The sequence below is a fragment of the Punica granatum genome, chromosome 4 (genome assembly GCF_007655135.1).
Source record: "Punica granatum isolate Tunisia-2019 chromosome 4, ASM765513v2, whole genome shotgun sequence".
Classification (NCBI taxonomy): domain Eukaryota; kingdom Viridiplantae; phylum Streptophyta; class Magnoliopsida; order Myrtales; family Lythraceae; genus Punica; species Punica granatum.
The window spans coordinates 502,458-516,598 of NC_045130.1; the positions used below are offsets into that span (position 1 = coordinate 502,458).

Consider the following 14,141-nt stretch of genomic DNA (forward strand, 5'->3'; position numbering starts at 1 on the left):
ACAGGAAGGAGGATGGGCGTAACATAACCTAGTGGACCCAGAAATCCTAATCCATTGATTTGGTTATTGTTACCCTTCAATTCATTCACCTTCATTGTCCACGTCAACGTCAGCACCGATTCACCATGGTCGTTGCCATCTCCTTCTTCGTCTGGTTCAAGAGTCTTCTCCTCCTCCTTCTGTATCTCTCTCTCTCTCTCTCTCGTCAAGGGGATGGGAGCGCGGGTGTACTGCTGACGGCAAACAAGCACAAGCAAGGCAGGCACCATATTCTCTCTGTCTCTCTCTGTCTCTCCCTTTCTGGTTCTGGGATTGTTTGAGCCGGGGAAGGGATGAGAAGAGCTTCAATCTCCGATTGGGACCGTTCCGGTGATGGTTTGTTGTACCGAGACAACGTGAACAGGAGAGTCGAGGAGAGAGCGTGCTAGAGAGAAGGGAACATAATAGGCTAAACCGGCACCACTCTTTGCTCCATGGATCTGCTGAGGTGGCAACCTTCTATTGGCATATGTAAAGGTCCACTTTTAAAGAGCAGTTAAAAATGCCACATCAATTGATTTCGTCTATTTTTAAATAGAGACTGAAATATTTATATAAATAGTTGGAGTGGAGTACTCCACTCCATTACCAAATGTTATGTTAAGTTCGAGTCGTCAGACGATCATAATTGAAAATAAAAATAAAAAAAAAAAGTAGAGCAACTTCTCAACTGCAGCTCGTATATTTCCATAAATTGTAAAGATTTGTATGGTGTTTTAATCTAACTTTGAGAAAATGTCAATAATTATACACATCTATATCTGGACAAGGCAGATTTAAATGACAGTGCGACTTTCATGTAATTTCGGATGCATGGATGGAAAGGCATATTTGGCAGCACAACCAACCAAATCATCAATGATAAATTGAATTTGGAGACTCTCTTGTCCATGTACACAGTGCTTGCGTCCACTTTGATTGTGGACTAATAATAATAATAGGCGCAATTTCGGTAGTAATGGGACTCTACATCAAAATGGGTGCTCGCATGCACTTAGGACTAAAAGCATACATTTTTTCACTTTTCGGTGTAAATCTTGGTATTCAGAAATTTAATTGGGTATCGACTAATTCAATTGAGTCGGGTCGGTCCATTAAAGAGTAAAACTCTCTCAGCGTAAATTTTATGCATTCACAATGACTCGAAACCGAGAACTTGCTCAAGCGGAATAAGTGTCGAATCGTATGAATCAACCTATGTTGGTATACCTTTTCCTTTTTTAATAATTACTCGTGAGTGTCATTATAGACAATAATTACTTGCTATATATCCACCCAGATATTTGTTGTTGACAATATAGAGATATACCATCCCCAATTTATGTACTTACTAAAGGCATCACATTTCATCACATAAAAGTTAAAAAAAGAAAAAAAAAATCCCATCTTTTGCCTTTAAAAGAGAGGGAAAAAAAGAAAGCAATGTGCTCGATCGATAACGGTTAATAATTGCATCTACACCAAATCTTAAATTGTGGGCGATCTTTGAGCTTTAGCTCAAGACAAGTATCTCATCATGTTTAAGTTAGAATGTGAATTAACCCCATTTGAAAAGTATGTGTTGGCTTTCATCTGATGAAAGCAAAGCATCTCCAAGGGAATTGAAAACCTCAGCTCAACAAGCTAATTAAGTCATCTGCCAAGTGATAAATTATGGCTGTACATTCCTCCACATATTAATGCCCAAAATTGAAATTAATTAAATTAGGAAAATTGTGTTAACGTGACATTTTTTTGTACTTTAATTCACGCATGTGTTTATTATTTGAGATAGATTATACTAAATATTAATTTACTGAACACTTGAACTAAAAATGAAATTAATTAGAAAATACTCATACTAATCACAAATACTAAATACTTAAAATAAAAGTACTAAATATATTATCGTGACTTAGATTTCGTGTTAGACGGATCCAAATAGATTAATGCCATTCACTAACAATAAATAAAATAAGTAATAGAGAGAGAGAGAGAGAGAATAAAGTCTCGATAATTTGGGCGGGTCCGTTAGGGAGAACAGAACATTGAGTTGGGACCCCACCCCACCCCACCCCCACCCCCCCTTCTCGGGGCAGGAGTCGCAGGACGACGGAGGAGGAGGAGGCTGCAAGTCAAAATTGCTGTTAAGATGTGGTTAGGTGACATGGAGACTCTCAAGTCTCCATGATTCACTCGTTTCCATTTCCTATCCTCCTCCTTCCATTAGGCGACTCCTTTTTTAGGATACTGTGGGGGCTTTTGACCTCCCTTTATGTAATCGCTCTGTCAGTTCATGACTGATTAAGTTTAATGAAGTTTCCTTTTTCACCATTAAATTAAAAAAAAAAAAGGTGACATGGAGACACTCTCCTCTTTGATTCACTTCACCAATAATGCCGTATCGTCTTTCAGGAACAATGAAAACTCAGGAGGCCAGACTTTCTAAAACTAGTTATTATTGTATAATGCGCTCGTCATTCAGAAACGTATACAGTTAATACTGAGAAGTAAGTATGTATATATGAGCGAGCACTCTCGGAAAACAATGCGTAGATACCAAATGTAAGTTTTCCGATCATTCAGACTAATGGAAGAGGAACAGGAAAGGGATTAACCCCAAAAAAAAAAAAAAAAAAACATATTTTGTCATTCATCAACAAGATAAACCCTAACCCCAGCACCCGGTTCACATAATTTACATTTTTATAATAGTAACGTTTATTATTCCGTGATTTGAGCTCAAATTTCGCAGGATTTTACGACACAGCGGAGAAATGTACATGCATACAGTCGACATATGTATATGTTATGGCGCGTTTATATGTACGAGAACCTTGAAGTAGATGTGGACCAGTAAGGGGGGATTGATTTGATTTGATTTTACACACGAAGGCAGGAGGAGGGCTTATCAATCATACATGGGGGTTCAGTGGGCTCCACCGAGCACCTAAAGCCCTCCGACCCCATTCGCCTATCTGTTCTGTTATTGTCTTTTAAGTAAAAAGGATCAAAAAGGTAAAGGCTAAAATTCAACACTGTGGGCCCACATCGTTTGAAAAACTAGAAATACAAATCTCTCCCTAACCTAATCATAATTTCCCTCCTCCTTTATCCTTTCCTTACCAACCTTTTCTTGCAAATCAAATGTCATGAAAAATTGGGGTCCCGGTTTTCATGGGAGCCGAGAAAGGAAATAGAACCGGACCGGTCCCATTTTAGAGGGACCGGTCCATTTCCTGCCAAATGCATGAGAGCACGACAGGTGGCAAGCGCGGCCTACCTGTCTATGAGGTGTTCTTTTTTTTTTTTTTTTTAATTAAGAATTGAATTGTATCAAAGAGGAAGTAGCGCACATTTTAGTATAGAGAATGGTAGGTTCAAAGCTCTAAAAGCAAAGTACGATCGGTAGGTAGGTACGAAACTCTTTCTCGTAGAGAATAAAAGATAGAAGTGCAGTAAAGAGAATAATCGTGTAAAGAGTAAAAATAAAGTTTTCTTATTGACTGCGTGTGCCCGAATTTTTACAAACGTACAATAATATATAGATTTGCCTATCAGAGAAAAGAGCCAGATACTTGAGCCACTTTCTTAAAATAAACGAAACGCAATAAAAATACAATTCATTATCATTTTAAAGCCTAAGATGTAATTCTGGCTACGATCATGGAGCTGGTATCAGCCATAATCAAAGTGACCTTCCTTCCTTCCTTCCTCCCTTCTTCATTGGCCATTGATCAAGCCCCATTTGTTCTCGCCTGATCTTCGCCCGCCTCTATCCTATCCCAGTCAATGCGCGATCTTAGTTTCTGATTCCTCCTTGCCGGCCCAATGATTTTCTCCACGTTCCGAGCTTTTGCTTTGGATTTTGGGCTCCTCGTTCTTAGGCTCGGGCCCTAAATATTGGATCTCTTGACCCAGCCCATTGTGCAAAATATTGAGTTGTCAACAGGTGTCATTTCCAACCCTTGGTTTACTTGCATAGATAGATTTTAGGGAGAGTTTCCTTTCCGTTCCATAGGATAGTGTTGGTTCAGGAAAGGGCGTGTGATCCGAAGAATTTGGGCCTCAATCGTCAATGCTTTGTTTGTGTGATGGGAGGTATGGTGGGCAATTGCTGACTGACACACCCACCCACTTAGCCTTTAGACCTAGTAGAAATCCATTGATGAGGGATCAGCTTTTCCCCAAGTCCATCTTCCTCATAAAAACTGGATATATATATATATATATGCATTTCATGGTACATACAGAAGACCTCATCATCATAATCTTAATTTAATCCATTCTATAAGTACACTGCTTCACCTCCAGCTCATCGATTGGCAGGCTCTCCTCAGGGAAATCACACGCATTGATCTTCTCAGGCCCCTGGTCAGGCAGTGCTTCGCACGGCCGAGGGCTCACCCCGCTCGTCATCCCCTGAACGTCTGTGCATGTCCAAGGGTACTTCTTCGACTTTGCTGCCATCCCCAGCGTCACGTTCGCTATGCAGATTCCACTAAACGGGTCACCAGAAATCCCATTAAATCTCGCTGCTACCGACACGTTCTCGGCCACCATGTCTCTGTAATTGATGTTCTGAATTACCGGCAATGCATTTGGATCGTAGTGACTATCGGGATGGGATTTATAATCCCCATCCATCTTAAACGCCCATTTCATCGTGTGCATGACCATTCTTTTCACGTAAATGTCCTTCACATAGGCTCCTCTCCCAACAGCGGTCTTGATTCTGATTCCTGACTCGGTGTTTATAGCAGTTATGTCCTCGGCACGAACGTCTCGGATCCCTCCTGACATCTCGCTCCCCAGGGCGATGGTGGCACTGTAGGGAGAAATGCAGGTGAGGCGTCGGATTATGAGCTGTTGAGTCGGCATCCCGTATGAGATCCCATACTCATCCCATCCACTCTTGACCGCCACACAGTCGTCTCCCGAAACTATGTAACAGTCTTCGATTTTGACATTTGTGCAGGAGTCTGAGAAATGAACCGAAAGTACTTATATATATAAGCTAGTCGGAATATACTAACTATGCATTTAGCGCCAGCCATTATGTTAACGGTATGGTGCGTGCAACCATTTTCTTAGCACTGGGGGTGTCTCTAAACATCATGTCCAGAAAAATCTCACTTCTATTCTTTTCTTTGGTTTGAGAAATTATAGTGCATGCCTAATTACCTGGGTTGATCCCGTCGGTGTTCGGAGATTTGACAGGGGCGAGGATCGTGATGCCTTGCACAAGCACATTGCTGCAAATTCAAAACTCCTCAGTCGCCGGTACGATCTTATACATAAGAGAGCTCAGCTCAACGAATCGATTCATGTCCAATCACAACACTGTTTATTGACCAATTACCTGCTGTAAACGGGATGAACATTCCAAGAAGGAGAGTTGAGGAGAGTCAAGTTTGAGATTTGGATGGTATCAGAGTACATGAACTCCACGAGGTATGGCCGGGTATACTTCAGCTTGCCACCGTGGAATTTCTGCCACCAGAATGCTCCCTGGCCGTCTATCGTACCATTGTTCCCTGACCGCAGAAATGGGATGCATGAGACTGATCACTGGAGCACAAAACCGAGTTTTTTTTTTCTGTAGAAAATAATTAGAACAATCATGAGGAAATTATGGGGGGAATTACCTGTGACAACAACATCAGCGAGGTTCGTCCCAAATATGAGGCTCTGGTACCTTCCAGCAGCCGCATCCCTTCCTCTTCCATAAGATGGCAGTGGTTTAAGCACTGGCCATTCGTTCATGTCCTGAATCGGTTGGTTCAATACAAAAGTTTCGTTTGATTTCGCAATTAGATTTTAAAATTTTAACTCTAAATTTAACTCTACTCACTACACAACAAAAAATCAACTCTTCAAAGTAAAAAAGGTGGGTTCCATACATAAACTCACATACAACTCCATTATATTAAATTTAATTTTTAATACTAAATTCTTTCAACTATTCATTACTTTTTCATATTTTTTCTCATAATTCAACAATACAATCATTACAACCCAATTAAAATCACATCTCAACTCAACTCAATTCAAAAACTAAACGTTATAAAAGTGTTCCTCAAGCAAGGAAACATAAGGGTTCACTGAGATTCTTCTTCTGCAGCATATAATTAATATGATGGCTTAAAGTTGCACAGAGTCCCTTGTGAGGAATTGGATAATATGATGGTGGACGTAACCCAACTACCCTTTCTGTACGAGCTCGGACCAAATGTAGTTTGTGCTGGATTGTGATGAATGTGGTAAAAGCCATGGATCCTCACAATGTGGAGGCCATATATATGTGTGTGTGTGTAGGCTCTGTAGTCCCCACGCTCCTCAGTCAAGGCAAGCAAGACTTAAAAGCGCAAAGCGGCTCCGGAAGCAACCCCTCCCCAAAGTGTGAGGGTCCGGATATGCCTTGTGGTGGTGGGTTGGTGTAATCCATGCAATTGCAATTAATCACATTGCACAAAGTTTATACAGAGGCCCGCATTAGGTGCGTAGGTAAATGATATTTTGATAAGATACTGTTGCCCGGCCGGAAACAGACAGACAGGACTGTCAAAATTAATATCTGTGAAGGCGCTGAGAACTAATTAATATGCGAGTGAGATTTGAAGAACCAAACCTGGGAAGCAAGAAGAACAGCATCCCTGTGGAGATAGAGAGTGAAGTGGCTGGTCAAGCTGAAGCTTCCGGTCAACCATTTCCCAGCGGGGACGTAAAGCTGAACCCCGCCGTCCGAGGCAAAGCGGCTCAGCTGCTTGACTGCATCCTGGAAGGCCTTGGTGTTGGAGGTCTGGCCATCACCAACCGCTCCGAAGTCGGTCACGGAAGCACTGTGAGCCCTGCAGCTGATGGCATTATATACCACATCAGTAGATGCAGATGTAGACTCCAACTTCGTCACTTTTCTGGCCTCAGCCCCTCCTCCTGTTAGTGACACCGAAAGTGCCGCTGCCACCACAAGAAGGGGCAAGACAGCTATGTTCATGGCTGCCCGAATAACTGTATTAACTCTTCCTGCAGATCCCTGCAAATATATATAGCAAAATTGCAGCGTTTTCCATTACTCTCATCTCATGATCGTGGGCCGGGGGGGAATCCGGAAGAAAAGTAAATAAACTTATGGAAATGTGAAGATAAAAAAGCTAGCTAAGCCTAAGCCTAAGCAAAGCTAAGCTAATGAATTTACTTGGTACTTGTTGGGCTTTCACGTGATTTGTCGACAAGTGCACTGTCGTGTAGGGAATTGTTTTGTGCGGAGTCAGACGGAGCTGGGCGGGATATATTTATAGTGAGGGGAGTGGCTTGGCAATTGGCATGGCATCCTCTGTTCTATCCTTCTTCTTTTTTCTTTTTTCTTTTTTTTTCTCTGTTTTTTTTCCCTTGCTTCTTTGACAATTTTTTTCTTCAATAAAGCCATGAGATGAGATGCTCTCTAATCTAGTTCGAACATCAATTTGGCCTTGGCCTAGAGATATTCTCAGTGAATTTTGGACACCTGAATTGCATATAAAATTCAACCATTGGGGGGCGGGGGCGCTGCTGCTATTCTTGTTCTTGGAAGTAAAAGAAGGAAGATAGAAATGCTTTTTCATGGTTGAAATTGAAAGTTTGGTTTTCTTCCCTATTATAGTTAGTGGAAGTGGAAGTGGTAAGTGGAACTGGAATGTGCTTTCTTTTGCCTCTATTAGGAGGAGATTGCCTTTTTCCAAGCTTAAAAAACAATCAAAAGAGTGTAAAATCCATTGCCATTGCCATGAGCCCCACACCCAACCAACTAGACAATCATCAAATTTCGAAAGTGTTTGCGTAGTGACATGCACTTGGTATTGTTGCCCAACTACCTGCAATGTTGACCGCACTCGGCCTCCTTCGTAAGAGGATAAGCAACAATTCATTTTTTTTTTTTGGTGTGCACTGTAAGATTTGAAAACTCAATGGATTTTAACCAATTCAATTTGAGACCGATTGATTCATTAAGAGGTAAATCTCTTATGGCATGAATTTTCTTTAAGCAATAATTCATTATTTATATGGCATATTTAAATCGAAAAAGGAAAATCACAAAATTCAGAAAAGTGATAAGAGCTAAATGCGATCAAAATCAGCGGCTTATGTGAAGGGTGAGCAACGGCGGTAAAGAGTGGAGGGCCAGAGAGAGAGAGAGAGAGAGGGCTACTGTGAACTCGGGAAAAGGAATAAAGGATGGAATTAGAGGGTAAGGGAAGGGGAGGGGAAACCATACGAGGATTTGGAGTGGTTTGGGAATCTATTTTTAGATTGGACGGTTGGTGTTGGAATAATTTTAATTTTTAGGTGTCTGGGGAGTGGGCTGGGGCCCACAAGACTTTCGCTTTCTTCGGATTATTATTGGGCCTCTCATTTCTTCTCATCCCGTGAGTCAGGTGAGCGACCAAGGAAAAAATTTATCTTTCAATCAACGGAAATGGTGGTGCAACCCAATAATTCAATGATGAGCTATTTATTAAATATTAGATTTTTTTTGAATTACAAGGATGACTCGTGAATTTAGTGCAGTGAAATAAAAATTCTAGTAGTTACTACCGAATATCGAATTAAAAGTAAGTTACACTAAGTATTTACTCTAAAATTTATTTTTATATGCATTGCTACAGTCATTTTTATTAATTTATTATTAGGATATTATCACACCTCATATGTAATCCGTGAGTGAGAGTGGGGCTCCCACGCACGCCTGCCCACTATTTGCACCGACCCACTTCACTGTCACTTCCCTTCACGGGTGTAACTTAGTGAGGTAACATTATTATTCTTTTTGATAAAAACAAATATAATATAGGACCCATCCCCTAACTTCGTGTAGCTTTCGTTGGGCCCACTCTGATTCTTGAGGCCCAAAACTTTCACGAGACAACCTTCTTTTTTTAAAAAATAAATAAATATATATATATATATATTTTCCCTCTTTGACAACGCAATACGAGGTACCTTCTCGAAAACGCAATTTTAATTAATTGTATTATATATATATATATATATATTTTTTTTATCTGACGTATCCGAGTTTTGCTTGACTTATGCCTAATGATTCTTTGAACCCCAATGGCGCATGGAAACGGTAATCAGGCCAAAAGCACTCCGACGACTTTAAAAAGTTTTAAATTTAGAATTTAATAGATACATGAGATTCTTTTTAATATTATGTTAAATCCCTGAAATTTTTTTTTGGGTAAAATATTAATTGTATGTTTTTGTCAGTGCCATCAAATCAGTCGATAATTAAAATCCGAATCCATCCACTGTAGTGTCACTCACGTTAGTGCACTTCACGTGCGTGCCACCTTTTCTTCCTCTTCTCAATTTGTTTTCTTATAAATGTGTTTTGCAGGCAGATGTCGCATGCACTTGACCACCCTTTTTTATAGATTGCACAAATTACTTTAGAAATGGTATCTTGCTAAGCTAAGTGCTCGAAAACTCATATAGATTTTTGTGTCAATGATTGTGGAGAACCATATAAGCATTTGTCGATGTTTGCTAAGCATAGATGACTACACATTTAAATATTAGATACTTATTAATATTATGCATTTCAATCAAATTGTTTTTTTTTTAATACCGTATTTCAGATGCACTTATTAATTAGCAGATGAAGTCTATGAAAAAACGAGAGATGAGGCTGGCCACTATAAAAGGATTGAACAATCTTTTATGACTTTATATAGATAACGATTGCTGCATGAGATAATGAAAGAACTTCTCTCACGGTATAAATAATAATATTCCCATTTATTTTAGGATTAATTTGAAAAACAAACTCATATCCGACTATCTTTTTTTTTTTTTGCTAAATATAACAAAAACCGAAGTTTGTTAAAAATTATATAGCACGAACATTCAAAATTATTTTTGTTTATAGCTCATTTTTGTACACTTTCCAATTAGGTTTTCCATTTTATCGATAAGTTGTCCGTTTTTCATTAATTTCTTTAAAAGAATTAGAATTAAATAATGAATAAATAATCTACCGAAAAATTAATTAAATAATATTAGGAAAAAATAAAATCATAAAAAGGAAAAGAAAATACATAATAAAAGGAGACAGCAAGCAGAGGCTGGTGAGGTCTTGATGTTGAGAAAGTCACAATTTTAGTTAAGCGGTGGCAGTTGGTTTCGAGGTTGACAAATGCCAAAATTTTATCCGCCTAATTTTGTCTCTTAAACAAATAATCAAATTCCAATGAGGCGACGAGCGAGGGCCTTCCACCACTGTACATATCTCCTCTCCGAGCACCTTCAATTTATTAATTTTATTTTCAATTTACACTTCTTTGCGTCTTATATTTTCAAATTTCTCAAATTTGTTTATTCTTTAAAATTCAGAAAATTTATATGTTTTTCTAATAAAAAGTTAATGAAAGTTAAAGTGTCATAAACAAGATAATTTTGAAAGTACGATCTTCAATTTTAACTTTTGTTTATGGCGATTCTTCTTCTTTTTTAAAATGAATGAATCCTTTAATCTTTCTTTTACTTTTCTTGGATAACTTAACTATTTCCAGTCCAAGTAAATGGGCTGGCAGGCGCACGTGAACTTCGTCGGTCCATATATAGAATTTGGGGCGAACAGGAGAAGCCCGAGGGCCCAACAACACGCTGATCCAGAGCCAGAGGAAGGTAGCTTCGCCTTTAGATATATGACTGATCGGTTCACCTTTCAATTTTATTACTTCATTCACTTCGATTCTCTCGCTTGGCAATTGGCAATAGAACTGTGCAGTGCATGTGACAAGAGGAGGGCTTCTAAAGGGCAAAATTCACCTATCTAATCTTAATTCAGGGGGAAAAAAAGAAGAAGAAGAAGATCAAAGGGCGGGCACGGGCAGCCTCCCCACGGAGGTTCTAGAGATCGCCAAATCTTACCTTGATCAGAATCAAATCTCGCCTTTCCGCCGGACCAAATATTGGTTGCGCCGTGATTTCGGGTAAGATCCTGCTCGGACTCGAGTCAGTTTTTTAACGGATCCTTCCTGGGTGGTTTCCCGTCCAAAAATCATGTTAATGGGCTGTCTCTTCACGTTGGGTTGCTGGACCTCCCATTCTATCGCTGGGCCTCAGATAAATGGGCCCTCCATTGTCGTATCGGTCTCCTTCCCATGTGCCGCTGGCTTTAGTTCAAAAGTTTCATTCTCACGCGATCACGTCCTCGTGTCTCCAAATTCCTTAAAGTGTGAAAGATAGCTGTAAACGTTTATCTAACATCAGCTACTACAATATTATATGGACTCGAGGCATCAATTTCTTTGCTTTTAATTGGAGTGAAAGTAATGATTATTACTGGGGACTGCATTGTGGTTATAATAAGCTTTATCATATATATATATACTTACGAGGTTTAGGAAAATTAAGCGCTCTCTCTTGATGGAAGGGAACCTCATTAACGAATTAGTCCTCCAATAATTTCGTCAATGTATATTCCATCATTATCTATCTCAACTAACTAATAATTTGCATAAGAAACCTAATTTTCCCGGAAGAGACGGCAGCAAGAAGTTAGTTAACTGTCTACCTCTCGTGGATTTTCGCCAAGCAATTGCAGTTAGTGATATATAGAAGAAGAAAAGTAAATGGTATGAGGTTAGGGTTTGATCGGTATCACGATTCAATACCATTTTCTACCAATCAAAGCCCAATAATTACCAATGCCATGCCGTGCCGGGATCTTCAATAATTAAAGTAAAAAATAAAAACGGGTCCATATGATCAAAAGAGGGAGCATGGTGGATTTTCTTACTCTCACTCACATACTTCCTTCCTTTAAAAAAAATATATATTAATTTTAAAAATTTTTATTTAATATAAGTATAATAGTTTTTCCGGTGCGTATCACTTACCATCTAAACCGAACAGATTCGACTGATCTAAATTCGAGCGGTATTGATCTACAATTGTGGGTTTTCTCCGATCACAAAACTCACACTTAAGATATTGTTAAGGACGTGGCACGGAGGGTGGATCTCCACCCTCTGACCCATCCTTTTTTAATTTATTAATTTTAAAATTTTTTTATCTAATTTAACTGTAATATATTTTCCGACGTGTATCAACTCCTATTCAACAGTTGATGGGTCCGATGAATCTAAATTCAAGCTATATCGGCCTAAAATCATGGTTTTTATGATCACCATGAATGCCTACTTCAATTAGTTTATCACCACTTCAAGTCCTTTTTTTTTTATTCGTGACATTACCAATGCCTTTTATAATTTTAAAAAATTATTATTATAAATTTTTTATTTAATTTAAGTATACTATTTTTCTTGGTGTGCACCATCTACCATCCGAAAGTCGAATGGGTTCGATTAATCTAAATCCAATCGATATCGGCCTATAATTGTGATTTTCTTTGATCACAATACTCACATTCGAGACTTTACTTAAGGGGAATAAATACCAAATCACTTAAAAATTAACCCACATTATAGAAAGCCTATTTCAATTAATTTATCACCAATGTAAGTCTTTTTTATTCGTAATATCACAAACGTCTTTATCTTTTTATTAAAAATGTAAGGTTACGTTCACTTGCTGATCACCGAAACTAATTTTTGCCTAGGCATGGACTTCATTGTGACCAATAGATACTTTTAGTGAATTTGGATTGCAACAGCAAGTAAAATTCGTTCACATAAAATTAGTAGACAACTTCAAACTAATATATTATATTGCAATTATGATTATGTAATTAGATACTTTGGAAAATCTAGATAATTTATTATCAATAGAAATTTCGTGATTTTTACACATAAATTTAATTGTATCATTAGGTTCAATTATACTCTTTATTAATTGGTTATTAACAAATTATTATGATAAATATAAAAATTGATGAAAAATGATATCACCCGCGACATTGTGCTGGTTGGGTTGTTGCCTTGTTTCTTAATTAAAGCTAGTGTTCCATTTTAATCCTCCATTTATTCAATTTATTTCTCTTTTCTCTCACATAAGAAAGCTTAAGCTTATATGACTAACTCAAGAGTTCTTTATTTCACGATTCATATTAGAATATCTTGAAAAATCTCTGTTTACTCGTTCCAAATATTCTAGAATATCCAAGATCGTTTGTCTACATTTTTAGTTACTGCAATATTATATATATTGTACTTTAAAAATTTCTTGAAATTTAAAATGTTGCAGTAGGAGTGATTAACACATCAATTCCCAGCGGATACAAAATTGTACGATTGAATAAAATTTAATTTTTTGGTACACCTCCTGAGGCAATGCATTCTCTACTTTTAAATGATGCAGTTGATGGTCTTGCATACCCATGATTTTTTTTATTTAATTTTAATTTAATTTAAGCTGGGGTTCGACCCCCTAATTCACCGAAAAAATTTGACTTTTTTGCCAATAAAAATATCAATTACTGATGAGTAATAAATTTTTCCAAGGAAAATCAGAAGATCTGAATAAACTTATATGTTCTAGCCATAATTTTTACCTCCCTGCAAAAATGGAAACTATCGCAAGTATAAAAAGCAATATATTTTGTAAAATATCGAAAAGTATTTCCAAACGAAAATATTTTATGAATTATAAAACTTAACTAACAATAAAATATAATACTTTGCAAACTATATATTGTGTGTGTATATATATATATATATATATATATATATATAGTTCCAAGATAATTTAAAGAGTCCAACAATAAATAGGGTGAATCTTATCGACATCGAATATGGTACAATAGAAGCATATTATTTGATTTTGGGGGTAAGGATTGGTTAACTTCGGGAACTTAAGTTTTAGGTGGAGACTGCCAAATTCCATATTGAACTTGTCCCTAGAGGTTCCAATTTTACTCTTTTTTTCTTTTCCTTTTAAAATAAGATCATTTGGAAGACTCATCAACACAATTATATATCTTTCATGGGATAATAATAAATGCATTGCGAAGAAGTTGAAGGTCTGCGGAGAAGTCGAAGGGCTTCGAAGACCAGTATACAAGTTATATGTATTTGTTCTATTACTATTATTATTATTCAATAACATTTGAAAATTATATTTTAATTATGATATCAATAAAATTACATACGACCTGACTTTTGAAAGGAATAAAGATC

General features: G+C 37.7%; 1 protein-coding gene across 2 annotated transcripts; it reads right to left on the minus strand.

Annotated features, from left to right (window-relative positions):
- Positions 1 to 3,539: 3,539 nt before the first annotated feature.
- Positions 3,540 to 7,628, minus strand: LOC116205180 (probable polygalacturonase). 2 transcript variants are annotated; one of them, XM_031537687.1, is made up of 6 exons: positions 7,217 to 7,628; positions 6,650 to 7,054; positions 5,667 to 5,787; positions 5,381 to 5,555; positions 5,203 to 5,273; positions 3,540 to 5,000 (listed from the first exon to the last, which is right to left on the minus strand). In XM_031537687.1, the coding sequence occupies exons 2-6, from the start codon at positions 7,013 to 7,015 to the stop codon at positions 4,297 to 4,299; spliced, it is 1,437 nt and encodes a 478-aa protein (XP_031393547.1). In that variant the 5' UTR covers positions 7,016 to 7,054; positions 7,217 to 7,628; the 3' UTR covers positions 3,540 to 4,296. The 2 variants fall into 2 exon arrangements, with proteins under 2 accessions (XP_031393547.1, XP_031393548.1); XM_031537688.1 differs by lacking the exon at positions 7,217 to 7,628 and having other exon boundaries at positions 6,650 to 7,163.
- Positions 7,629 to 14,141: the final 6,513 nt, after the last annotated feature.